Genomic DNA, 24,704 nt, shown 5'->3' with positions numbered 1-24,704 from the left:
CCTCGGCCCCGCCCAGCCCGCGCGCCCATTGGCTGCCCGCCCGCCGCGCCTGCCGGGAAGCGCGGGCCGCCAGGGGGCGGCCGCTCCCGCCGTGCCCCGCGGCGGGGGCGCGAGAGGGGCTGAGGGGAGGGAGGGAGCGCGTGAGGGGGGCAGAGAGTGAGGGTGTGAGGGGGGCACCCGGGACAGGGGCACGGACACGGGGCACACAGCCCCTCACAGACACGGACACGGGGCACACAGCCCCTCACAGACACGGACACGGGGCACACAGCCCCTCACACAGACGGACACGGGGCACACAGCCCCTCACAGACACGGACACGGGGCACACAGCCCCTCACAGACACGGACACGGGGCACACAGCCCCTCACAGACACGGACACGGGGCACACAGCCCCTCACAGACACGGACACGGGGCACACAGCCCCTCACAGACACGGACACGGGGCACACAGCCCCTCAAAGATACGCACACTGACATGGGGCACAAAGTCCCTCACAGATATGGGGACACACACGGACACGGGGCACACAGCCCCTCACACACACGGACACGGCGCCTGCTGCTTCTTGCACACACACAGACACACAGGACGCCCCTTATGCCCACCCAGCCCTGCACACGCCTGTCCTATGCGCACACAGCCTTGCACACCCAGACTGTACACACTCACTCCTGCACACACAGCCTGCCCACACCCAGCCCCTCACACCCACCCTGCGCATACCCCCCTTCCATGTACACATGCCCCTAATGCAGCCCCTGCACACCTACCCTGTGCACACCCACCCTGTGCCCTGCACACCCCTCACACCCACACAACACTGGTGCACACACACTGCAAGCACGAACACCCAGCTGCACCCTGCAGTGCCCCCCAGCATCACAACAGGCCCTGCAGCCATCCCTGCTCCCCACGCCAGGTTGCCAGCTCTGGAGGCAGCAGGCTGGTCCCTGTGGGGCCGAGTGACCCACTGTCCCAGCCCCAGAAGCAGGTGCCCCGCAGCAATGGAGGCAGCTGTGCCCAGGGATGCACCCGCTGCTGAAGCAGAATTGTTAAGAAAGCACACTCTTGGGCTAAAATCAGCACCATATTCTCACACTTGTGAGAGATGCTCGGCCACTGTGCCCACCTTACGGCCATGGCATTTCCTGGGGAGATCGGGTTGCAGAAGAAGCAGCACGGGTGGGCAAGAAGCTGACCCTGCTCATAAGGTCTTGCTTGACCACAGCAAGGCAAGGGGTGCAGGAAGCCTGGGAAGCAGTCAGGACAGTGCAGATGGGCTGGAGTGCATGTGGAAAAAATACCTTTGGTGGGAAAAAGCCAAGAGTCAGTGCAGGCAGCGTATGTCATCCCAGCAGGAAGGGTAGCAGCAGCCTGGGGGCACCTGGCCACCAGGATGGAAAGTGGTTGGAGGGCTAGGAAGCCTGGCAGTAGGGTCCTGTAGGTATTGAAGGAAATGAGGGGAAGAGGAATGAAGGGATGGAAAAAGCATCTTGACTGCATATGAGGTTTGCCAAAACCCTTCTACAGAGATCCTGGTGTATCCACCCTGGTGTCGTGGCATGCAGGAATCTCTTATAGAGCACCACAGGTAGCAGCTGTTCTGCAGCAGCAGCTCTCACCTCCACCTCCTCCCAAGCCTGGGTTTCTCTCAGGACTTACTGGAGATTTTGCAGAGCAAATCCCTAGCAATCCGGAGGAAACACTTGCTTTGTGTTCTTTAGCAAGACGGCTGCCGTCTTGGCAGGAGGGCCTGGTGCCTTCCAGTGACAGCAGGTCACGGCCGGAGGTGGCCCTTTGCCGCAAGCCCTGAGGCACCTCCTTGCTCCAGCCAGAAAACTGGCTCTGAATTCAAGAAACACCAAGAGCTGGCAAATGCTGAAAAGGCAAAGGCCAAGATCTAAGGCCAGGTTGCTCCTCTGAGAGAAGTCTGGACAGCAAACTGCCTCCACTCCCTGTCCCCCAGGGGAGGGAGGAAGAAGCCACTGATGAAGCCCCAGGCCAGGCTGCTCCCAGAGCTGTTCTGATTTGGTGGTGCAGCCCCTGGCAGGGCCAGGTTTGGGGAGTACCACAAAGCCAGGAGCATCCTGTAAACCCACCCTGCAGAGCCTGCATCACACAGCCCAGCCCAAGCTGAGAAAAGGCTCATTTTCCCTGCACAGCCAGCAAGCAAAAAACCACCCATGCAGTTTCAAAATGAGTGCAGGAAATCCTTTCTGCCTTTATGCAAATAGTCAGACAAGTGTTTTACTGCGTGTTTACTCTCCGGCTGTGCACACCTTCCCCTCAGCTTCCCCCTCTTTCCCTGCCTGTTCTCCACACGCTTCTCCTTTATGGATGCTGCAGTCTGCTGTAGCTTTTGTCCCTGGCAGGCAGCGAGTGCAAAAGAACCTGATGCCCATCCTCCCTGTGCACAGCCCCTCGCCAGCACCAGCTGCACCCAAAAACCTGATCACCCCCCACAGCCGAGGCACAGCCCCTGGGCAATGTGGTGCATCCCCTCCATGCTGCAGCACTTTGGAAATCCCGGGTCTTTGTTTGGGCACAAAGCCACCACGGTGGCCATGCAGGCAGGGAAAAGGGATCTCCCCCTTCCTCAAACCAGTCACGGCCACGCAGGCACCACCACACTCCCACAAACCACGGCCAGAGCAGCTTTAAAGCCAACCCTGTGCGTTGCCAGCAGGAGAGAGGTGGGGCTGCTGCTGGGGAGCTGTTAAAACCCATCTTGCACAAAGAACAAGAAAGGAGCTTATATCCCAGCAAGAGCTTTTCCCCCTGACAAATTAGCAAAGCCTCCTGTAACCGCACAACCAGCTTCTTTCTTACGTGTTTTGGCATTTCTGCTTTCAATAATTTATAACTAAAGAACTGAGACATCAACAGATGGGGGGAAACAGCCCTGACCTGAAACAGCACAGACTGACTGCCAGCCATTTTAGACGGGTTTTAAATCTCACACAGAACAAGGCTGCCAGAGCTCAGATATAGCCTCCCCAATGGCCATTTCCAGGAATGCCTTTTCCTCTGTACAGGAAGGAGGCAGGAGGTTTTCTCTGATCAGGGAGGTGTTTTCAGCCTCCTGACCTCTCTGCCTGCAGGACACCACAGCAGCCAGCCACCCCTGCCAGGCTGTGAGCCACTCTGCAGGGCCAGTTCACTTTCTTCTGTTCATTTTAAACCCCAGCCTCCTGCCACGACCCCTCACATCCATCAGGGCAGGAGCAGAGAGCCCCAAGAAGGCAGCAGCATACTGGAGCTGTTGTCTTATAGCAGGGTTCATTCCTCCCATGCATTTTGCTGCTCTTAGCAATTTAGGGAAGGGCTGGTTGTTAGCACTGTTTCCCCCTTGCCCAGTAGCAGCAAGGAAAGGTGCTGCTTTCTCTAGATCATAGAAACACCGACTCCAAGAAATAAGGAGTTATCTTTACACCAGCAAGGCCGGAGGGAGCTGCCCATGACAATTATTTTGAGACATGTCTCATCGTGCTCCCAGCAGTGGACAAGTCCTGCTCCTTGCAAGGCAGACTTGGTAAGCCCAGCTCCCACCCTATGCCTTAGTGTCAGCTCCCCAGGAAGATGAGCTGGGCAGGGATACAGGACTTCTGATGGATGTGTTCCCTGCTCCTGCTGCATTAACAGCAGGCAGCAGACAGACACAAGGTGGCTACTGGCACCAGTATCAGCATTGTCACACTTGCAGCCACACTCCAGCTGTGCCCGTGGCACAGGGAGCTGCTGGAGCTCTGTCCTGCTCTTCCAGGTCTCCAACTGCAAAAGCACAGCCAATGATTCGGATGGGATTTTCTCCTGGGGAAGTAATGACTTGCTTTCTACCTCCAGAGCACCCTGCATAGCTCCATGCTCACCCCAGCAGCTCTCCAGGACAGGCTGAAGAACCACCTCCACTGCAACAGGGAGCTCAAGACAGCATGAGCCCTTCACAGCATGGCTGGTGCTGCTGGAGCTGAACTCACCTGAGCTAAGGGATGAGCATCCCTGCACCACTCCCAGACCTGGAGGACACTGCAGGAACTTGGCTCTCTGCCATTCACCCTTCTAGGGCTGGTTTTCCTCCCGGCCCACGCTTCAGTGAAGGGACACCCTCCCCACAGCTGCCTGGTGCTACATCCATGACTATCCCGGGCAGGGAGAAGAGTGTTTTGATTTAATACACCCATTTGTTAAAGGCAGACACACTTGCTCTAATAGCACAAGTCAGCCACAACCTACCTACAAATGGGCTCAGTAATTAAAAAGTATCGGAGTTTTTTAATTTGGGGAAGGAAATTTGGTAAAATCTCCATCCCTTCTGATCTGAAGGTTTCAGAACAGAACAACTTTACCTCCTTGGGACAGTACTCATACCTACCTGTGCATCTCCCATACTTTTTAAGAGTTGCAGTGCTGTCACATGGAACTTGAAGTTTGTGCTCTCCCTCACTCCAAGCTGCACATTTAATTAAGATAACTAAGAAAACATTATATACACACCAACACAAATGGTTACCTGTGTGCAAATCTTTGGCTGTAAAGCTCATGTTCTGTTTCTTATCTAAGGAAGGTGAACATTACATCACCCTGACAACACCCACCCTGCTGTTTGAGGAGAAACTTACTCACTGGCCAGTACTGAAGGACATTTTAACAGATGAACGAGTTATGATCCTCAGCAAATGTCTGCCTGAGGCCATGGTCATGTTAAATCTAGGCCTGGAAGTCTACTGTAAGGCCAAAGATCTTTCCCTAGACCTGTTATGTCATCTTTCTGACTTCATTTACACTTTCCCAGTCTGCAATACACATTGAGAAAAAGGATCAGGGTTTAGTTAGAATAAGTGCTTCTCAAGACATAATCCTGCTGCCTCTGATCATCAGCTCTGTACAAGACACTTACAAATTCTTCATTTGTACTTGTTAAACTATTCAAGCTTCCCCCACCTGAACATTATGTGAACAAATCCGCTCAGATACATAATTAAACAGTACAAGAGAAACTGCACTGCCACCTCTAATAATTAAGTCAAGGAAAGCAGAGACAAAAGCCACTGCTCACTAAGAGAAGCAGCTTGGTCCCATGCTTTTCCTTTCATGCAACCTGAGCAGAGCCAACCCATGCACGAGGGTTAAACCAGATGACCTTCCAAGGTCCCTTCCAAATAGAACTACTTCATGATCTGCCTGCCTTTCAAGTGACCCGACTCACACATCCCCTTAAGGTTTTTCGAAGCACTTAACAGGCAGAGGCCGTGGTTTTTAAATAAAAGTTTAATTCCTTCATCAGGTCTTAACTTTGAACACAAATGCTGCTGAAAATCCTCTCAGCGCTGCTCCGCAGTCCTGGCTCTCAGGGCAGCAGCGGGGTGGCAGCAGGGGCTCCCGTACAGGAGGCGGAATCACGGACTCTCGGGAGAGCTCAGTGCAGGATGCAAAGCAAAGAAGCGAGAGATGCACAGTTTCCAGACAAAAACACCAATTCTTATACAAAAAAAAAAAAAAAAAGCCCTACACTAATAGAAGTGTTAACGTTGCCACAGGACAGGAGTTTGGGAAGGGAGAGAAGTCTTCAGTAAAAGGCACAACTAAAGAAGTACTTCCCTAGATTTTAACCAAGTCTTTCAGTTAGTTCCACTTATACCCCAGCCCCCAGCCTCTCAAAGCCATGCTGGTTACTCTAGAAAGTAATTTCAAGTTCCTTCTTTTCCCTTTTTCCCTTCCTCCAGCTCAAAAACAATTAAAAGAGGAGTGCTTATAAAAAAAAAAAAAAACAAACCCAAAAAAACCCCAGAATAAAAATGCTTGGTCTATAAACCGGTAAGAGTTCAAGAGAGACTCAGCAGTTTACCTTACGATTGTCTGGTATATTTACTAAGTATTCAAGTTTCAGATGATACTTATTACATCTAAGAGCCTCAGCCAGCTCTAGTTTTGGTATTTTTCTTTCAGGCACTTTGTGGCCTGTCAGGTTGGTGTTAGATCTGCAGTTTTCCCAGTACTTATGTATCACCAGCCTCTTCAAACCATTGCTGTGAGCACTCCTGAGCAGCATCACACCTACTCCAAAGGTTTCTTTGAGTTCCATAGTCCTGCAACCTGCAGTGCTCCTTGCCTTAAGATATTTTGTGAGGAGCAACACTTTGAAGGCAAGGCAGACAATGAGCAGGACAAACAAACAATGTGTCAGTAACTTACAGGACTGCAGGCAATGAGAGGCTAAGCCAGCTGGACACAAAGCTGTTGTGGATTAGGTCACCCCAGCGTCTGAGCAGGCACTTGCTAGATGCAACAACCATGCTACTGTGGCATAAAGAGGCTTGGTTTACTACTGTACTGGTAAAAAAGGGTCAGGGCTTTGCACAGCAGGTCAAGGTGCAGCTGCAGTACATGACAGCAGTTCTCTAGTTGCTAGCAGGGCTAACAGGAAGCTGTGAAACTGAGAAGCTGGTTTTAGCCTGCACTAGAAACTGAAGCACACAACCACCAAGGGTCCTCTATGTAAGAGAGAAAAAAACCACTTGTCCAGGATGCACCTTCCCCACTGAGCTAACACAGCCCTGCACAGACTCTGCTCTCACCTTCACTTTGCTGTGTAGCACACTAAAGGGCATTTAATTTCATCAGCAATAAGAGGAATTCAAGTTTGCAAGCTACACTGATCTCCTTTCATGGGAGGAAGCTGTAGCAGAACCACCTCCTAGGTTTATCCCAGGGCTTCAAGTAGGGTCAAGCTTGGCCAAGACACAAACCTTCCCCACCACTCTCCAAGGGCTGTCAGGTACAGAGTGGTAAAACAGCCAGCAGTCTCTTGGGCTCTTGCTGTAGATCCAGATCAACATGTCCTAGGGAGCTCTACTTCCCAAACAATTTAGGGTGCACGTGCCAGATCATCTAACCCTGCCCACAGACAAACCCTCTCCCTCCCCCCCTCAAAATAATTGTGGCAATTAGCCAGGTGTCAGTCCTGCTCTCCACAGACCTGCAGAATTGAGTCAACACTACTGATGAGCCCCATGCACAGGGTTGCTGGTGGAGTTGGAGTGTTACAGAGATGAGCTTCCCCCCTCCAGCCTCCCAGTGTTGGGACCAGGGCCAGTAAGCCTGACTTAAGCAGGAGCTGTGGAGAACTGCACTGGAACAAGCAGAGTCTTCTACTGAACTTTACAACAAGCTGAACAACTTTTGGTTTTTTTTAAAAAAAAAAAGCCATACAAGCAGCAGCTGACATCTGTTGTTATAAAGGGACATGGCTGAACAGGTAGGAAACAGATTCCCCGTTATGAGTCCTCCTGATGGCCTCTGCAAGGATCATTGAGATGTCAATCACCTGGAGGGGAAGAAAGGTGGATCAGCATCACTGGGAAAAGACATCAAGCCTAGAAGAACATCTGGGAAGTTAGGAAGAACTTAAAGAATAAACTCATCACCAACACTTATAACGCACCAGATGAAGGCAAATAACTTCTACACAGAATTGGGATTTAATTACATATAAGCCTGAAGATACTCTACATATAGCACTACAAATATTATTTGACTGTTGATCTCTGTCAGTGTTAGAGTCTATTGCCACTTTGCTTTGCTGAGACTCCCTAAGTCTGTGTACCCCAGGCCTCACTTTGTGTAGCTTGCAGAGAAGTTAGAGGAATCTAAATCAAGATTAGATCCCTTCCTCTGAGCCAAGAGATTTTACCATCGCTGCCAGCAGTCTGAGAAATGAAGCTGCTGTGCCACAGCTCAGCTCCTGGGTGCTGTGCTGGCTCCATCTGGTGGGGTCAGACAGGAACCAGGAGGGAAAGTTGAGTCTTAGTCAAATCTCAGCTCTGAGTCCCAGGAGCTACAGCATTTCTATATATGTACCCTCAGTAAGAAGCACCATGTTCATGGTATGTTAAGGAAACTAAGTGAAAACCATATTTAACATCTCTTTCAGATAGTTTGTCTACGAAGGGAAGCAAAAAAACCCTCAAAAGCTGCAGAGCAGACAGAGCATATGACTCATGAGAAATCCTTTAGTTCTGTATTCCTCAACATGGAACATCAGACGTCAGAGTAAAAGAGGTGTTAAATGAGAGCCTAGAAAACTGCTCCATTGCAATCTTTGGCTACAGCTATTTACAGACTGATTGCCAGTTTAACATTTTGCCTACACCAGCTGTAGTGTGGAGCTTGGAAAGAAGCTGAAGCATCAGGCATGCTTTAGATGTTGCAGGAATATCATCCAGAAGTTAGTGCTGACAAAAATGCAACCCAATAGCAGTTTGCCATCAGCTTGTAATGTACTTCCAAAAGCTTAAAACTGATTGCAGCTTCAAACAGTTCAGCTTCCCTTCCACCAGCAGCCCAGTAGTGGGGAACCTGCTACACTCACACCACAGTACCAGTCTGAGCAGTGCCAGTCACTTTCCAGAGCTTCTCCAAATGCCTGTGTCCTAGATATTTGTGCTGTGAAGCCAAGGCCCATCTGGAATTAAATCTGGCCAAGGATGTCAAGGACAAGATGAAAGGCTTTTTCAAACACATGAATAACAAAAGGAAAACAAAGGATAATGTGGGCCTGTTACTAAATGGAAAGAGGACCCTGGAGACAGGGGATGCAGAGAAGGCAGTTACTGAATGCCTTCTTTGCATTGGTCTGCACTGACAAGCAGGAGACCAGGGTAAAGGAATGCTGGAAGGAAGACTTTCCCTTGGTCAAAGAGGATCGGGTTAGAGAACACCTGGGCAGACTTGACATCCACAAGTCCCTGTGCCCTGATGGGATGCACCCCCGAGTGCTGAGAGAGCTGGCACACATCAGAGTCAGGCTATGCATGATCATCTCTGAAAAGCTGTGGTGATCAGGAGAGGTGACTTGAGGGCTGGAGGGAAGCAAGAAGGAAGACCCAGGGAACTACTGGCCAGTCAGTCTTGCCTCAGTCCCTGGAAAGGTGATGGAATGCCTTATTCTAGAGGCCATCTCTGTCTGCAAGGATGACAACAAGGTGACTGGGAGAAATCAGCCTGGATTCACTGAACGTAAATCACGCTTGACCAACCTGATTGCCTTCTACAATGAAACAACTGCCTGGGTGGGTGAAGGGAGAGCAGTGGCTATTGTCTAGCTTGACTTCAGCAAGGCTTTTGACACTGTCTCACATCCTCATAGGCAGCTCAGGAAGTGTAGACTGGATGAGTGGACAGTGACATGGACTGAGAACTGGCTGAAGGGCAGATCCAAGAGGGTTGAGATCAGTAGCACAGGGTCTATTTGGAGGCCTGTCACTAGTGGTGTCCCTGGGTTCTATATTGGGCCCAGTGTGGTTTAACTTACACATCAATGACTTGGAGGAAGGCACAGGTACCTCCTCAGCAAGTTTGCTGGTGACACAAAGCTGGGAGGAGTGGTCAATACCCCAAAGTGCTGTACAGCCCTTCAGAAGGACCTCGACAGGTTGCAGAGATGGGCAGAGAGAAACTATCTGAAGTTCCACAAAAGCAAGGGCAGAATCCTGCACCTGCCAAGGAATAACCCCTGGCACCAGCACAGGCTGGGGGTGACCTGCTGGAAAGCTCTGCAGAGAAGGACCTGGGGGTCCTGGGGGACAACAAGCTGTCCATGACCAGTAGCGTGCCCTGGGGGGCCAAGAAGGCCAGTGGTGTCCTGGGGTGCATTAGGAAGAATGTTGCCAGCAGGTCAAGGAGGTGATCCTGCCCCTCTGCTCAACCCTGGTGAGGCATATGTGGAGTGCTGTGTCCAGTTCTGGGCTCCTCAGTACAGGAGAGACATAGAGTTTCTGGAGCAGGACCTGAGCATTGTGCTGTGGAGCTGTGTCAGCTGCTCTTGGTCAAACCAGCAAGGCATGTCAATGGGACAAGGCTGGGACTCCCTCTTCCAGCTCATCTGCACTGCTGTTAGGAAGCATTCACCTTCCCCAGACCACACTCACTTTGCTTCACAGGCCAGATATTCTGTTTAAAGAGCTGGGCATTAAGTGACAGAAGCACAACAAAGCTGTCAGCACCGATGTCAGAAGTTCTTATTTACTTCTGCTTCAGTACTGCAGGTCATCAGCACATCACTGCTCCAGAGGGCACACAGCCAGCTGCTTGCTTACATTGTGGCCCCATTAAATCAGAGATCTGATCTAGGTAAGACAAGCCCTGAAAAAAAGTTTACTTTAATGAACTGTTTGAGATGAGCTGGATTAGAAGCTGCATTTTATCACTGTAACCTGTTACCCCACAGCAATAGAACCAAGAGAACTAGTCAAGGCTGACTGCACTACCAATAAAACTGTTGTCAGCATTAGACAGTATTATGGGATTTTCACCCCAACAGGTGAATAGCCAAGTGTTACCACCCCCAAGGAGTGACAGAAGTAGATGCTCACCTGGATTTTAGGGCACTGCTTCATCTTGTCCTCCTGGGGTATTGTGTTTGTGACTACAACTGCCTCAAAACAGGCATTGTTGATCCGAGAAATTGCTGGCCCAGAAAAGATCCCATGAGTTAAGATGGCATAAACTTTGGTGGCTCCAGCTGACACAAGCCTGCGAGGGGGAAGTAAAGGAGAAGGATGAGTAATTCTCAGCAGGTATTAAGCTGACATAAATGCTTAGGAGACAGGCTACCTTTGATTCCCCTCTCCAGCCCACTACTGACTTGGGGGGGGGGGAAAAAAACCCAAACAGTTTAACAAGTAACATAAAATCCACCACAGGCAAAGCACACATTGAAAAGAACATTGTTCTTAGCTCTGGAACATTTGGAACAGATCATACAAATCACCTTCTGTGATTTTGCCTACACAAGGCAGCAGATATTTAATACCGTGTTAATACTTTTGCACTGTATTTAATAGAGTATTTAACTCTGTGTTAATATTTAACTGCATTAATATTGAATACTGTATTTAATAGAGTGTTTAACACTGAGTTAGTATTTAACTGTGTTAATACTGAATACTGTATTTAATAGAGTCTTTAACACTGTTAATGATGCTGCATATGCTGGTAGTTTCTAGTGTAGAAGGCTTGAATGATACCAAAGTTTGAAAAGCTTACTTGTAATAGAAATTCAGATGTATGATCTTCAGCTGATGGACCAGACAGCACCTGGTTCTACCTGGCATGGCCAGTGATGGTCTAGTCTCCTTTCTACACAAGTGATTGTCTCCTTTCAGCACAAGTATTTTTCAAGCAATAATAAAAAAAAGGCACTATGGTTTTCTGGCAGAACTTTAACCGGGCTTTTTACTCGTTTTGTATGACCCGAGATAACCAAGGAGCTGTAGGAGACTTGGCGAAACCCGCCGTGCAAATCCTCTGATTAACTCATTACACGGTGTCCCCTAACAATGGGTTTCTGAGTTAGCAGAGCAGCAGGCAGCCCCACTCACTTGTCTGCAGCGTGGCAGATGGTGCCACACGTGTCTGCCATGTCATCCACCAGGATGGCCACTCTGTCCTTCACGTCCCCCACCAGCACCATGCGATCCACCTCGTTGGCCTTCTTGCGCTCCTTGTGGATGAGGGCAAAGTCTACATTCAACCGATCTGCAATGGAGGTCACTCTGAAGAGAGAACAGTTTCCAGACAACACTTAACTCCACAAAGCAGCTCCAATCAAATCCCTCTTAATATGAAGCACAAACTGCACTAAGAGAAGCTGTCACCACATCTGTTGCTGCTCCCAAGCAATTAATAAAAGGCACTTCGCCACCTTAGTTTCCCTTCGAGCAGCTGAGCTTGCAACCTCTGGTATAATCTCTCCCAGTGACAGCAACTAGATTAAGATAAAGGTCTTTCATCATGACCACTGTAAACTAATTTGCATTTAAGGTGAAAACAAACGTTAACCAGCAAGTTCAGCAAACCTGAGGTGATCCAAACACTTGGGAAGTTGTCATCTTTATAACAGTACACTGTAAAGGCTTAAGGCTATGACAGGAATCTACTTGCACTCTTGTAAGCATTCAATCACTGTGCACAGAAGCACTGGTACAGTGACAGTGGCAGGAGTACACAACCAGGAAATTCAAGTCCACCACCTCAAATTTATTTATTCCTGTTAAAGTGACCACAGAACAACCTTACCAGAGGGACCTAAACTTCATATATTGATACTGATGAACAGTGAAGAGTTTGAAAGCATTAAGACTGGAAGGAACAAAATACACACAGCACTAAGAAATTCTGCACTTGAGATAAGTAGACTCCTACCCCCACTAGATCAGACTTATCACTCTGAGAGTCCTACACAAGACTGTCAAACTAAACTCTCCACTGAAGTATTTGGCTTTGCATATCTCCTTAAAATATTGCACCAGCCAACATCGACACATTTCAGTTTAAGTGGCTTTTGAGAAGGTTTTTTCAGGATTCAGATTATATCTGGCTGACTTGGCACTTCCCATACTGTGTTATGCAACAAGCTACAGAAATATCTGAATATACAGGTCTTGACCAATACATGGACCACAATGAGGCTGTGGAAGATATTCAGGGACCTACAGTGTTGGTGCCTCCTGGCTGTTTGTAACACATCACTTAAAGCACTTTGAAGATGTGAATCAGATCAGCACACATTTTGGTGTGACAGTCCTGGATTCAAGGACACATATGCATCCCTTTGCTGTTCACATGTAGCCCTTACATAAAAGCATCATGGAAAAGCCTAGTTTCTCCCCAAAAGCACCTAAGAACATTCTGAACTGCCCACAAACTGGCACGTTTGTCTGCAGAAAGATGGGAGATTGTCAGGCTATCAAAATAGAAGTGTGCTATAACATATGCTGCTGCTTTTTAGAAAGCAACCATCTATCTTCTTCGCTCTCAGGGAAGAGGAAGAGTGGCAGCAGGCTTAAGGCACAGCTAGATATTCAAATCCAAGGTAGTACAGTAAGAAAAGGCCTCAGTAGATTAAGCTTCATTCTGCAAAGAAAACAGCCTGGATAAAAATGCATGATTAACCAGCAGCAGTCACCTTGTCTTGGCACAGCTACACTATTTCCTTCTTCAACCTGAGTAATTACTCGTCTACAAAAAAATTGTTTCAGTCTGAAGGATGTAGCAATTGCACAATTTCTACCTATGCAGCTGTAATCCTAGAAGCTATTTAATCCCCCATGTAGCCCAAGAAACCTTCTAAACACTCCCTAGAAAGCATACCTGACCACTCTTCACTAGCTGTCACAGACTGTCTGGGAAGGCAGCCTGGCAGAAGGAACACGTCTCTTTAAAACAAGGTCACGAGCACTCTTAGGAATTTGAGTAGACACAGAAGCAGCACCTCCAGCTGCCTGTCTGACAGCTTACCTCTTGGCTCCACCAGCATCTGGTGAGACAATGGTGCAGTTCTTCCACTCTGCAATATTCTCTTTGATCCATTTCAATACAGCAGGCTCGGCATATAAATTATCAACAGGGATATCAAAAAATCCCTGCAAGGAAGACAACAGGAACAGATGTAGCTGAAGGTCACGTGCCAGAAAGAGCTGTAAGAAGCCTTCTATGTGGTCAGCTATGTAGTCATCACCTTTCCACAGCTTTCAGCTTTCCTTTTTACTTCCCTTAATGTATGGGCAGTAGCTTTTGGGATACACAGAATAGTAATGTAAGAAGTCTTCAGAGCCAGGAATAGTTTAGCAGCGTAAGTAACACTTTACATCTAACACCTCCACAACATGGAACTACTTCTGTCCTAGGGGAGTGCAGAAAGCCAGCATCAAATGCACTCATTTCCAGAGCAGCTGGCTGCCTGTTTACAGAGTCAATCTCTAAAGCTCATTACACAAACTGTTCACATATACAAAACAGGCTTGAGTAACATCTGCCTTTAAACTAATGCAGCTGGTTCCACAACATTACAGTGACCCTGCAGAGTCCTCCAGGTAAACTTCAAAGGTCGCTAAATGACAGAAGTTAATCCTGGAGCAATAGGCAGGAGAGTGGGGGGCACTTAATCCAAGGTACAGGGGTAACAGATCCTTCCTGCCATTATTCCTTCTATGCTCAGCAACAGAGCAGCTGCAAGAACCAGGCTGAAACCAGCCAGATGTTGGAAGCACATATACACAAGTTATTCCTTTAAATCTCACCACTGCTGCTGGTGAGAGGTCGAGCCTGTGGCACACATCAACTCTGAGCTCTTAAGGAGGAGTGTACCCCCCTGGGCTCGGTCAGTTCATGATCTTTCTGAAAGTCTTCTCAGCTGTGTCCCCCACGGATTTTATTTTTTTTTTTTTTCATCTGAGACAAAGTATTTCTGGGCAAATCATACTGAAGTGTGAATGACTGCACTTTCAACTGTTAAAAAGACAGCCAGGCCACCTCCTTCACCAGGCAGTAGATACCTTACCCCTTCTGGATTCAGAGTTTTCAGCCATACAACAGACATCCCTCCCTCGGCCACACCCCCTCTCAGTTGCACTGAGTTTTCTTGGTCTCAGGGCATTTGCTCAAGGTGGAAAGAAACAAGACTAAAAATACAGCTTGCAGCTGCTCCTCTCCCTGGCACACGCTCTTGAGAGTTTCCTTACACAGTTCTGGTCGTGACTTAAATTGCTTTGTGAGACTATTCTGTTCATAAGCCAACAAAGCCTATGAATGATTTTCAATTCACCAGCAGCTCAGGGGAGAACCAAAGCCAACTTATGTGGGAGGGTGGCACTGCTTGGATACCAGTGGGATTGCCCATCTTGCCAGCAGCAAGTTATCGAATCACTGTCCTGGGCAACAGAACCCTCACAAGCAGCTGTGCCAGGACATGTGGGGGCAGAGCTAACTGCTCTCTTCTCTGTGGCAACCCAGTAAATACCAGAAAGCTCTACTCTCAAATTCCTCAAAGTTCTAGTTAAGAATACAGAGTGTCAGAGTGGCAACAAAGCTGCAGTGATCATTTCTTAGCCCAACTTTCATTTACATAAGACTCAATATGCTTGGTCTGATCAAAAGCAACTGTAATTTCATTTACAGATGAACCTGTTACCCACCTCCCCACCCTCTTCTGACTGATGCTACAAGTCCTTTCCAGTCCCAAATTCCCAAGTTTGCACTGCTGTGCCTAAAAAAAAAAGCAATGACTGGAAAGCAGGGCAGTCCAGAAGCTCAGCCTTGAGCTGGTAAATACTTCCCTGATTTTAGCTCCTACCTGAATCTGAGATGCATGCAGGTCCATGGTGATTATGTGGTCTGCACCTGCCACAGAGAGCATGTTTGCAACCAGCTTGGCAGAGATTGGAGCTCGACTCTAGTACAGAAAAAAAAAAAAAAATCAGAATTTAAGACAAGTTCAACTCCTCCATCAAGATGTCAGCCTTCTGCTTCCAGGCAATGATTCACAAGCAGTTACTAAAAGGAGCACTCATTAACATTGCATCTTTTCATCAACTGGTGATTAGAACTTGGTGTATTTTCAAAAAGAACTAGACCTTTATGAAAAGATGAATTTGCACTCTGACGCCCTGAAGTTCAAAGAAATTAAAACAGGTTGAATACGCAGAGGAGGAGATAAAACTCCATCTGAAGCCCATCCAGCAGACAGGACTTTCAAGGTGTGCATTCACCCTCCCCACAGAAACCCTTTGCCACATCCCTCACCTTGTCCTTTTTGTCCTGCCGAGCGTAAGGGAAGCAGGGTATGACAGCCGTGACTCTGCTGGCTGAGGCAATCTTACAGGCATTGATCATGATGAGGAGCTCCATCAGATTGTCATTGATTTCACCACAGCCACTCTGCACGATGTAGACATCCTCCCCTCGCACACTCTCGCCTATTTCCACGCTGGGAACAGATGAAGGAGAGTTGTAGCCAAACACACAAATTAAAAACAGCCATTACCTGTGCCTGCAGAGCAACCAGGGCACTGCATTGCCAGGGGTCTGTGGGGGACAGTGTCCTATAATCAGGGCTGTTTAGCAGCAACACTGCTGTTTGTTTGCTCAGTAGCTATTTTACAGCACTCACTCATCAAATCTAATGGTCCAGCCAGCAAGGCTAAAAGCACTCAGCCTGTACTCCTGATCTCAACACAAGCTGGGCATGTAAACACCCCAGAGCAGGCCTTGCTCCCCCTGAATCACAAGTACAACCACCTCTAAAAGCAGCAGTGTAAAGGAGGCAAGGACCATGGGCAGTCAGCAGACAAAGCAGGGTCAAACTGCTACCAAAGCTACACTGCAGCCAACCATCAGATTTAGAGCCATAACAGCCTTTCACTGGCTCAAATGGAGAAGCCCTCCAGCCATTTCCCTCTGGAAAGGCTTTTGGGGTTAATTTCCTTCTGGATGCAATGCACACTAATCCCTGCTGATGAAGGGACTGAACACAAGCCAAAGGTCCTGTTTGCCAGCAGCAAAATGCCAGTTCCAGTGCTCGTATGGAGACACCTGCACCAGACACAGAGTGGGAAAGGCAACAGCAGTCTTGGGGGTGAGGCTTCGTATGGGGCAACGATGCCAAAAACAGATTAACCACTGAGCATTTCCATCATCTTAGTTCAGAGGAGCCTGCTACAGATCTGGAAGTAACCAGAAGTCAGTCCACTGAGGACTCTTCCATGGTTACTTTCCTGTTGCACTGGAGGTGCTCACCCACTCTGCAGACTGAGGCTACATTCAGCTCCATGAAAAATCACCCACTCCACTCCTAATGGTTTCACTTATAGAGCTCCTCAGGGTGGAATTCTAATTTTAATATTTCCTTTTCTGCTCTTTCTCTCCTCTTCAACCCGTTTTTGATGACTTTTAGGTATTTATAGTCTTACTGCTCAAAATCCACCAGTGAGCTGCTGTCATTACTGCACACTGACCTACAGTATTCATTAGTCTCTTATGGAGAGTTTCAGTCAATGAGAACTCTAAAATGTAACAGCAATTAGCACATAAATGTCAGCTCCAACTGTACTTACTAGTAGACTAATATTAAGCTGATTCAAGAGACTGCTTGTCAAAAGTATCTGAATTATTCCATTAAAACAATCTTACTCTTTCTGGGATGCATCTGTTGTCAGTTTATTGGGCTTTAAATAAGATGTCTGTTAGGTCTTTAAGTCACATTATCTGCTGACATAAGAATCTTCTGGCCAGCCAACTGGGTGGGTAAAGAGTAGTTAATAAAGGACAGTAAAACAGTGCAAAGGCTGTAAATCAAACAGGCTCTTTTCCCATCTCCTCTACAACTCTTTGTACCACCTCTGAAGTTTCCAATTACAATCAATACCCATGCAAGAGAAACTTGATATTCTATGCCACCTGCACATCCTGGATTCTCCTGGAAAATAAAAAATACTGTCTCCAGAAGAAAGGAGTGGGCTGGGACAATCAGTCAAGGTTCTTCATACTATACTGCGTGGCGTAGACATGCTCAGTGTACTTCTCCAAAGTAAGCTTTAAGAGCTCTGAACAATTTTTAATCTCTTTTTTAGCTTCATGTAGGATGCCAGCAAGGCTTACAAGGCATAGGTACATAACTTAAGATGAATCCTAGGTTTCAGAGCTTGGGGGGAACACAGACTACATGACTGGGTTGCATGATGGTGTGAGCTTTTCCTCTTTCCTGAACAATTTTATCAACACTTTTAAGTAGCATTTATCAGCATTTTTAAGTACCAATACTTTTCAAGACTCTGATGCTCTTCAGAGTAGTTTAAAGGCATCAGCTACACGCTAAGCACAAAACTGTCAAGCATCAAGTCATCGCAGTCTGGACTAAGGATGAAGAGCCTGGTCAATGCAGGTGGAAGCTCTGGAACCATCCCATCAGCTCCTGGCGTTGGGGCGGAGGGGGCAAGGTCCGGCTGGCCAAGTCCACGGCTCCAACACAGATCCACGCGCAGGAGCCCCGCACCGCCCCGGGGAAGCCCCAGACCCGCCGGTGGGAATCCGTGCGGGGCAGGCCCCGAGCGCCGGGGCCCGCACATGGCTCCGAGGTCAGGGGGCACCGCGGCCCGACCTGGCCCGCACGGAGACCCGTCTGTGCCCGTAGAAAGGGGGTGGGATGTCCCGGAGGGCTCCGGTGCAGCGGGATCGCGGCGGGAGCGCTCCAGGGACGTGTCCGAGCGCGGCCCCGCCGCTCGCCGGCCGGGCCCGGCCGCAGGGCCCAAGAACTACAGCCCCCATGAGCCCCCGCGCGGCGCCCCGCGGGCCCCCAGCGCCGCAGCGCCGCGCGGCCCGCTGGGAGCTGTAGTGTGGCCGCGCCCCGCCCCGCCTCACCATGTCTCCTGGTTGCTGAACTTCTTGGTAACCACCTTGCCCAGCTCCAGGCCGAGGCGGTCGGCGATCTTCTGCGACAGGTCCTGGTGCGAGCTCCCGCTGAAGATCTTGATGTTGGGCATGGTGGCGGTTGCACCGGCGGCGCCGCTCTTCCCCTCGTGCTGCTCCTCGCTCCACCTCGCAGCGCCCGCGGCTGCCGTGCGGGGACCCGCCCGCCTCCTGCGCGGACGCAGCACAGTGGGCGCAGATCACGCCGGCCGTCCCTACGCCGCCATCTTACCCCTTCCCGCCCGCCGCGCCAACGCTTTATAGCCTCCCCGCCCCACGGACACACCCCCGCACGCTCCCTATTGGTTTCTGGGCGTTAGGGGGCGTGGCCCTTTGCCGTCACGCCGCGTCGGTGGGCGTGGCTTGAGCGCTACCCCCGCCTCTTAGGGGCGGGGCGTAGAGCAGGAAACTGCCTGCGATTGGTCGCTACCTGCCGGCCTGGGCTGCGATTGGCCAGGCCGGCCCGCTCCGGCGGCGCTGCCCCACGTGTCGCGCGGCGGGCGCCACCGTCCCCCCCCGGCGGCCATGATGGCGCCTCGTCATGGCGGGGGGAAGGAGGCGGAAAATGCCCCCGGTGCCGCCTCAGGGCGCCGTGCCCGCGTCCCCCGCCGGCCCAGAGGCGTCCCCGCCGGCGGGAGCGGGGCCCCGCGGCGCCGCGGCGGTGTTTACCTCAGCATGCCGGCCAGCCCGCGCCCGCTGCGTCCGTCCGCCAGCGCCCTGCGCGGCGCTGCGCGGAGCTGGCGTCACCCCGCGGGCCGCGCGTGAGGCGGTACCGGGTGACACCGGGTGACACCGGGTGACACCGGGCCCGCCGCGCCACCGCCGGGCCCCGGGAGCGGGCCGTGCTCGGGGGCACCGAGCCCGGCGCTGCGGCGCCCCCGGCTGTGCCCTCCCGGGGGTGTTTTTATTCTGGATCAGTGTTAAAACCCGCGTGGGTGCTGTTGGAACAGGCTGTTTAAATTCTGAGTTTTTTTTTTTTTTTTACATTTATAATCGGGGTTTTGTATCCAATTTTATACCCAGTTATATATAATATATAATTTATACCATCATCATCATCATCCTCATGGCTAGGCTTCACAAACGAAGATTTAGGAAGGCTCTGTCCGCATTTATTACAGGCACACTGGTGGCTAATGAGGCCAATACGAGATAGACATTTCCAATATAATTTATACACTTACATAATTAAGGTATTTATATGTAACTAATATATATACATACATATATAGGTGTGTATATATATATATATATTAGCTATAAATCTATCTCGTATGTCTAATTATATATATATAATACATACCAAACTACAGACTAATACCCAATTAGTGTTCTGTGAATGATCAGCCTGTACGGGGTTACATTATGCAGATTAGTTTATCTTTGGCAAAAAATAAACGTTGTGCTTAACGGCTTTTAACCTTTAAACCTGGATTTTTAACCTTTAAACCTGGATATCATAGAAGGTTCTGAGTTGGGAGGGAATCACAAGGAACGTGAAGTCCAACTCACAGGAGACACCCCCCCCCCCCCAAGAATCCCACCAACGTGATTTTTATTGTGGTTTATTCTCGTTCTACATTTCTGATCCAGTCTCCAGTCATTGTTAATAGGCAAATATAGTCCTGTATGTTTTTTAAGACTTAATTGTCTCAACTTCACTGTTTTTAAGGAAATAAAGTAATTTTAACTTGTATGCGTTATTATAAACCCCTGCAAAATAAAAGACCCCCGTGGTTCATCACAGGAAGTGCAGGAATTGATAATTGCTCACATTTCCAGTGTAATGATGACATTAAATGAGTGATTATTCGCTCCCTGTCTGTGCTTGTTTGTTTCCCCACACAATGAAGGAGGAAGATTGACATGTATATATAAATATACAAAAAAAAAAATATACAAGATAAGCCACAAACAGCTTCTTTAGAATTTTCATGCAGGTGGGTAATTCCTACTCGTGTTACCTGACTGTCTCAGAGATAATAAACCCCTGCAGTGAATTTAGCAGGGATAAGTTATTACTTGGAGTCCTTGAGAATTCAACCTGAAGAAATAGTCCAGAATTCTCAGAGGCTGGTCATGTTTTCATTATTTCATCTTGCAACTATCCTGGCCCCAAATGCTGCTGCCACTATCCCCAAAGACCTGTAAATTAATAACTACAGAAACATACTTTGGGGAGGTTTTCTGTAACACTTTGTAGAGCATCATTAAACTTGGAATTTGTCTGGACTAAAATGGATTTTAATTCCCAGGTTTGGCATTAATGTAGTTGGAAATCAATATATGGTAATTTCGATTTTTTTGGTGTAACTGTCAGCAGTTGTGAAATGCTGTGGCAGGCAACAAGTCCAAGGAATGGGGAAGGAAGAATGCAGCCCTTTACTTCTAATCTGGTAAACACTGGTCATCTTAACAAGCAAAAATCATCTTAACAAACAAAAATCATCCTAACAGTGAAAAAAGTTCACTGTTGGGTGGCGACCTGGTGTTTTGAGTGATGGAATTTGCAGATACCTCCCAAATTTCTAGCACCACATTCTTGCCCCAAATCCACATCACTGTAGACAGGACTCCCAGACTTTGGTCTGGAGAGCACCTTGATTTTGAAATATTTGCTTCACTCTTGGTTTAAATTCCATTTCCCCTCCTCTGCTCTTGAATACAGAATGTCTCCTGTGCCCTGACATCCCAGTCCCCTCCCAGTTCAGTTGTGAACCAGGCACTGGGAACCCGAGCCTGAAGGCAGCAGAGGGTATATTAAATCATGCAAATGATGCCTCTCCTTGATGAGCTCTGCCTGATTTTCCCTGCACAGGACTTTGGAAGCAGCATGTCTATCAGGTTCCTCCTGACACCACAGAGATGGGATTAGCAGGAGTGAAAAATCTGACAAAAAAAAAAAAAAAAGAAGAAATTAGATCCTTAATCCTTGAAACCAGAAACTGGCAACCTGTTACCTGTAAAATCAAAGATTAATTGGGGTTTTTTTGCCTGTTCTGAGCTGGAGGCCAGGTGTGTTTTCACACACACCTGCTCCTCTCAGTGTTTCAGCCTCCACGATGCCTTTGTAGGTCAGACAGCACTTTGTCCATGAGGACAAAAGTCCACCTGCCCTAACAATTCATCACTGTTGCTCACAAAGCTCTTGGAACAGGATAACTTCAGGGATTTGATTAAGGAGAAGCTCTTAATGCATCAAAGTCCTAGTTAAACAAAGCCAAAAAAACTTGTCAAGGAGGTTCCTCAGCCACAGCTTGTCTTTGAGCAGTTTGCTTTGACATTAAGTGAAGAAGGGACAAGGAGAACCAGCTTTGAAGAGTGAGATGTTTATCTGGTTCTTGTCCTTAATGGGATTAAAGTAGAGACTGTGTGGTTGAATCCACTGAAAACCAAACTCAGTCTGGCTTGTGAGTCAGGTTTTCTGCCAAAGGATGCTCAGGAAAATGATCACAGCCTGAAGTCTGGATGTGAAAGTGCATTGAAATGCCTCAGCTCTTGTTGTGGATACTCTTATTCAGAATTAAAGCATCTCATTCCAGCGGGCTTGCTTCATTCTGAAAGCAAAATATAATGAATCGAATTATTTACTTCCAATCTAAACGATTTTATTTAATTTTCCCGTGGTTTACAGTACAGGCAAGCAGAGTTGGTTTTGGTAGCAGAAAGGACAAGCTCATAGCCTGAGGTGCTGTGTTCCCTCCAGTTTTGTAAATTGTGAATTAGATTACCATCCAACTAAGGAGAACCTGAAAAGCACAAAAATGGAGGGAAAAAAAAATTATTTACCTGATTCTGTGGAGATGCTCTTCATCAGAAACACCTTTGCCTGTCACCACCTGAGAATGTATTTTCCAGGAAGTTTTAAGCAGCACATTTTACAGCATCAAATTTCATGGTGATGTCAATCAAGACAAGTAGCCCTTGTCCCTCTCTTGGCACTTTCCTGCATACAATAGCCACTCAATTACCACCAGCCACTAATCAAGGACACATTTTCATGCAAAAAAGCCTGTGGGTGAGGGTTTTTATTTCTCTCTGTTCCCTTGTGCATCCCCTGCCTCACAGCCGGTTCCCTTAATGAATGGCACTTGAGGGCAATAACACGAGGCTCTGCTCTTTGCTTCCAGCAGAAGCTGGAAAAAAGTGAAGGTCAAAAAGTGAGGGAAGGTGGAAAGAAAAGTAGAGGCAGAGAAAGGGTGGGAGGATGAAGAGGAAAGGAGAGGCTGAGAAAAAGTTAAGGCCAAAAAGGGTGGAAGGGGTGGAAACATAGAGGCTCAGCACAGCATTTGTCAGGAAAAGTGAAAACTCTGGTAAATAAATGGTATTGTCAAGTGTCCACTGGAAACAACACAGACTTAGGGATGAAAGGCTCTTTAAAGGATCCTGACTGGTCCCTGGTCCTAATCCTGGTTCCTGATCTTTCTGCTCAGCACTTTTACTGCACCTTTCTGAGGAGCCCAGGTAAAACTGAGGATGGACCGCTGTTGCTCTAGGAAGAGGTGAATATTCATTAGATTCAGGAGTATTTCCAAGGTGCCTTTCAAAAGTGGGATTTAGTAGAGAGTTGTAAAATGTCCCGGACAGTGTGTGTAGACCTGGTGCATGTCCCCAGCCCTTTCATCTGTTTCCCCAGCCCTTGGCATGGGCAACAAACCTCAGAGAGGCAAAACTGGAATTACTGCCACAAAACCACAGCTTTTAAATAACTTTAATAGTCCAGCTGCAGAACCTCCTCCCCCTCCCTGTTCACTCTGTATGTGGGGGACAAGTGACAGCAAGAGGCACCATCTCAGCTGGGCTGGGAGGTTGTGCAGCAGCTGCAGTGGGATGAGGCATCTGCTCATGCCCTGCCTGACAAAAAAACCTTCAGAAAAGTTTCATAACAAGTGTATGGACTGTTTTCATGTATACCAGATATGGTTGGGTGATGTAAACAGGCTGAGATACTTGTCCTCCCTGGCAGACTTCTCCCATGTCCAATTAAAGCCATGGTTGTCCTGGCCAGCTCCACTGTGACTGCCTATGTGAGGAATTTGTTAGGATATTTTACACAGAAATCCAGACACTGTGCTTTAAATGAGGATAAAATTTAGACATTACTCACTTCTATTTGACTGTCGGCTCCCTTGGTCATGATGAAAGCAGCAGTAGGTCCCAGCTATTCAGCTTGCTCTGCTGTTGTATCTGGGGCTCCTGCAAGTCCTGTGTAGTGTTGCCAAGACCTTGGAGAGGATGGAAATCCCGACAGGAGAATGTGTCTGCTACGCCATGGGGATTAGAGTTCAAAGTGCTTTAAACCATGGTGCCCAGTTGTTGTCTCCAGCTGACAATGACCAGCAAAGTCCACCGAGACACAAAACCTATCTTGGGACTCCTGCTTGAGGCCTGCTGATTTTCCAGCTTCTGCTTTTGACACTTTAACCCCTGACAGCCAGGTGTTGTGGTTTAACCTCAGCTGGCAAGTAAGTCATCATTACATATGGTGGAGCCTTGGGAAGACAAAATGCCATCACTCCAAACATCCCCCTCTTCCTCCTTCTCCCCCAGCTTTGTATGCTGAACATGACACTGTGTGTTCTTGGGTCAGTTGGGGGCAGCTGTCCTGGCTGTGTCCCCCCCAGCTCCTTGTGCCCCCCAACCTCCTCGCTGGTGGGGTGGGGTGAGGAGCAGAGAAGGCTCTGGCTCTGTGTAAGCCCTGCTCAGTGATAACTAAAACATCCCTGTGTTATCAACACAAATCCAAACACAGACCCATACCAGCTACTGTGAAAAAAATTAACTCTACCCCAGCCAAAACTAGCACACGAGGTCTTCTGCTTTTCTCCTGTGTTTTAGGGGGACCTGCAGTGGCCCAGTTTTTGTTCCTTTTCTGTTCATTGTCACTGGTAGAGCCTTGGCGAGGACTCCTTGAGAGTAGACATAATTTAGAGGAGGTAAAGGGAGGGAGCTGGCTATGGGGGTGCAGTGACATCAGATGGCCAGGAATACATCCTGTGGCTGAGCAGTGCTCCTGGGAGCTGTGAAGGTTCTGAAGGAAATCTGCATCATCTGTAAGGCTACAGCAGAAAACTCGGGGCCAAGGCAGTATGAGAAGGGCAGGTACTGCTGGTGCTGCTCTGAGAAGGTGCTAAAGGGCAGCAAACACAACCTGTCATGCTCAGGAAGATTGTTCTGGTGAGAGGGGATGCAGAAAAATTCATTTATCTTTCTGCACACACCCCTGCAAACAACACTGTCGTTTTCCTTGCTTTGACTTCCTGGGCCACAGTGGCTTCAAAGTGAAGAGCTGGATGAGAACTAGCCAGTCTGCAGGTAGATAAACTAGATGGGAGGTAGAACTGGGAAAAAGAAATTACTTTTAATTCTCTGTGTTTTACCTGGACCATTTCCTTTAAGGGCACTTACGAATGCTGAGGCTGCAGGGACTACACCTAAAAAACGAGCACAGCAACAT

The 24,704-nt window shown here is 48.5% G+C and overlaps 1 protein-coding gene across 2 annotated transcripts; it reads right to left on the bottom strand.

The window, feature by feature from the left end:
• Positions 1 to 5,257: 5,257 nt before the first annotated feature.
• PRPS1 (phosphoribosyl pyrophosphate synthetase 1) lies at positions 5,258 to 18,499 on the bottom strand. 2 transcript variants are annotated; one of them, XM_051788012.1, is made up of 8 exons: positions 17,597 to 17,780; positions 16,897 to 17,078; positions 15,587 to 15,770; positions 15,138 to 15,236; positions 13,304 to 13,428; positions 11,386 to 11,559; positions 10,378 to 10,537; positions 5,258 to 7,331 (listed from the first exon to the last, which is right to left on the bottom strand). In XM_051788012.1, the coding sequence occupies exons 3-8, from the start codon at positions 15,689 to 15,691 to the stop codon at positions 7,239 to 7,241; spliced, it is 756 nt and encodes a 251-aa protein (XP_051643972.1). In that variant the 5' UTR covers positions 15,692 to 15,770; positions 16,897 to 17,078; positions 17,597 to 17,780; the 3' UTR covers positions 5,258 to 7,238. The 2 variants fall into 2 exon arrangements, with proteins under 2 accessions (XP_051643972.1, XP_051643962.1); XM_051788002.1 differs by lacking the exons at positions 16,897 to 17,078; positions 17,597 to 17,780 and adding an exon at positions 18,200 to 18,499.
• Positions 18,500 to 24,704: the final 6,205 nt, after the last annotated feature.

This window comes from Manacus candei, unplaced genomic scaffold (assembly GCF_025592945.1).
Source record: "Manacus candei isolate 608988 ecotype Guabito, Panama unplaced genomic scaffold, ASM2559294v1 h1tg000003l, whole genome shotgun sequence".
NCBI lineage: Eukaryota > Metazoa > Chordata > Aves > Passeriformes > Pipridae > Manacus > Manacus candei.
Note: the sequence above shows the minus strand (reverse complement) of the source record. Positions and strands in the feature narration are given on the sequence as shown.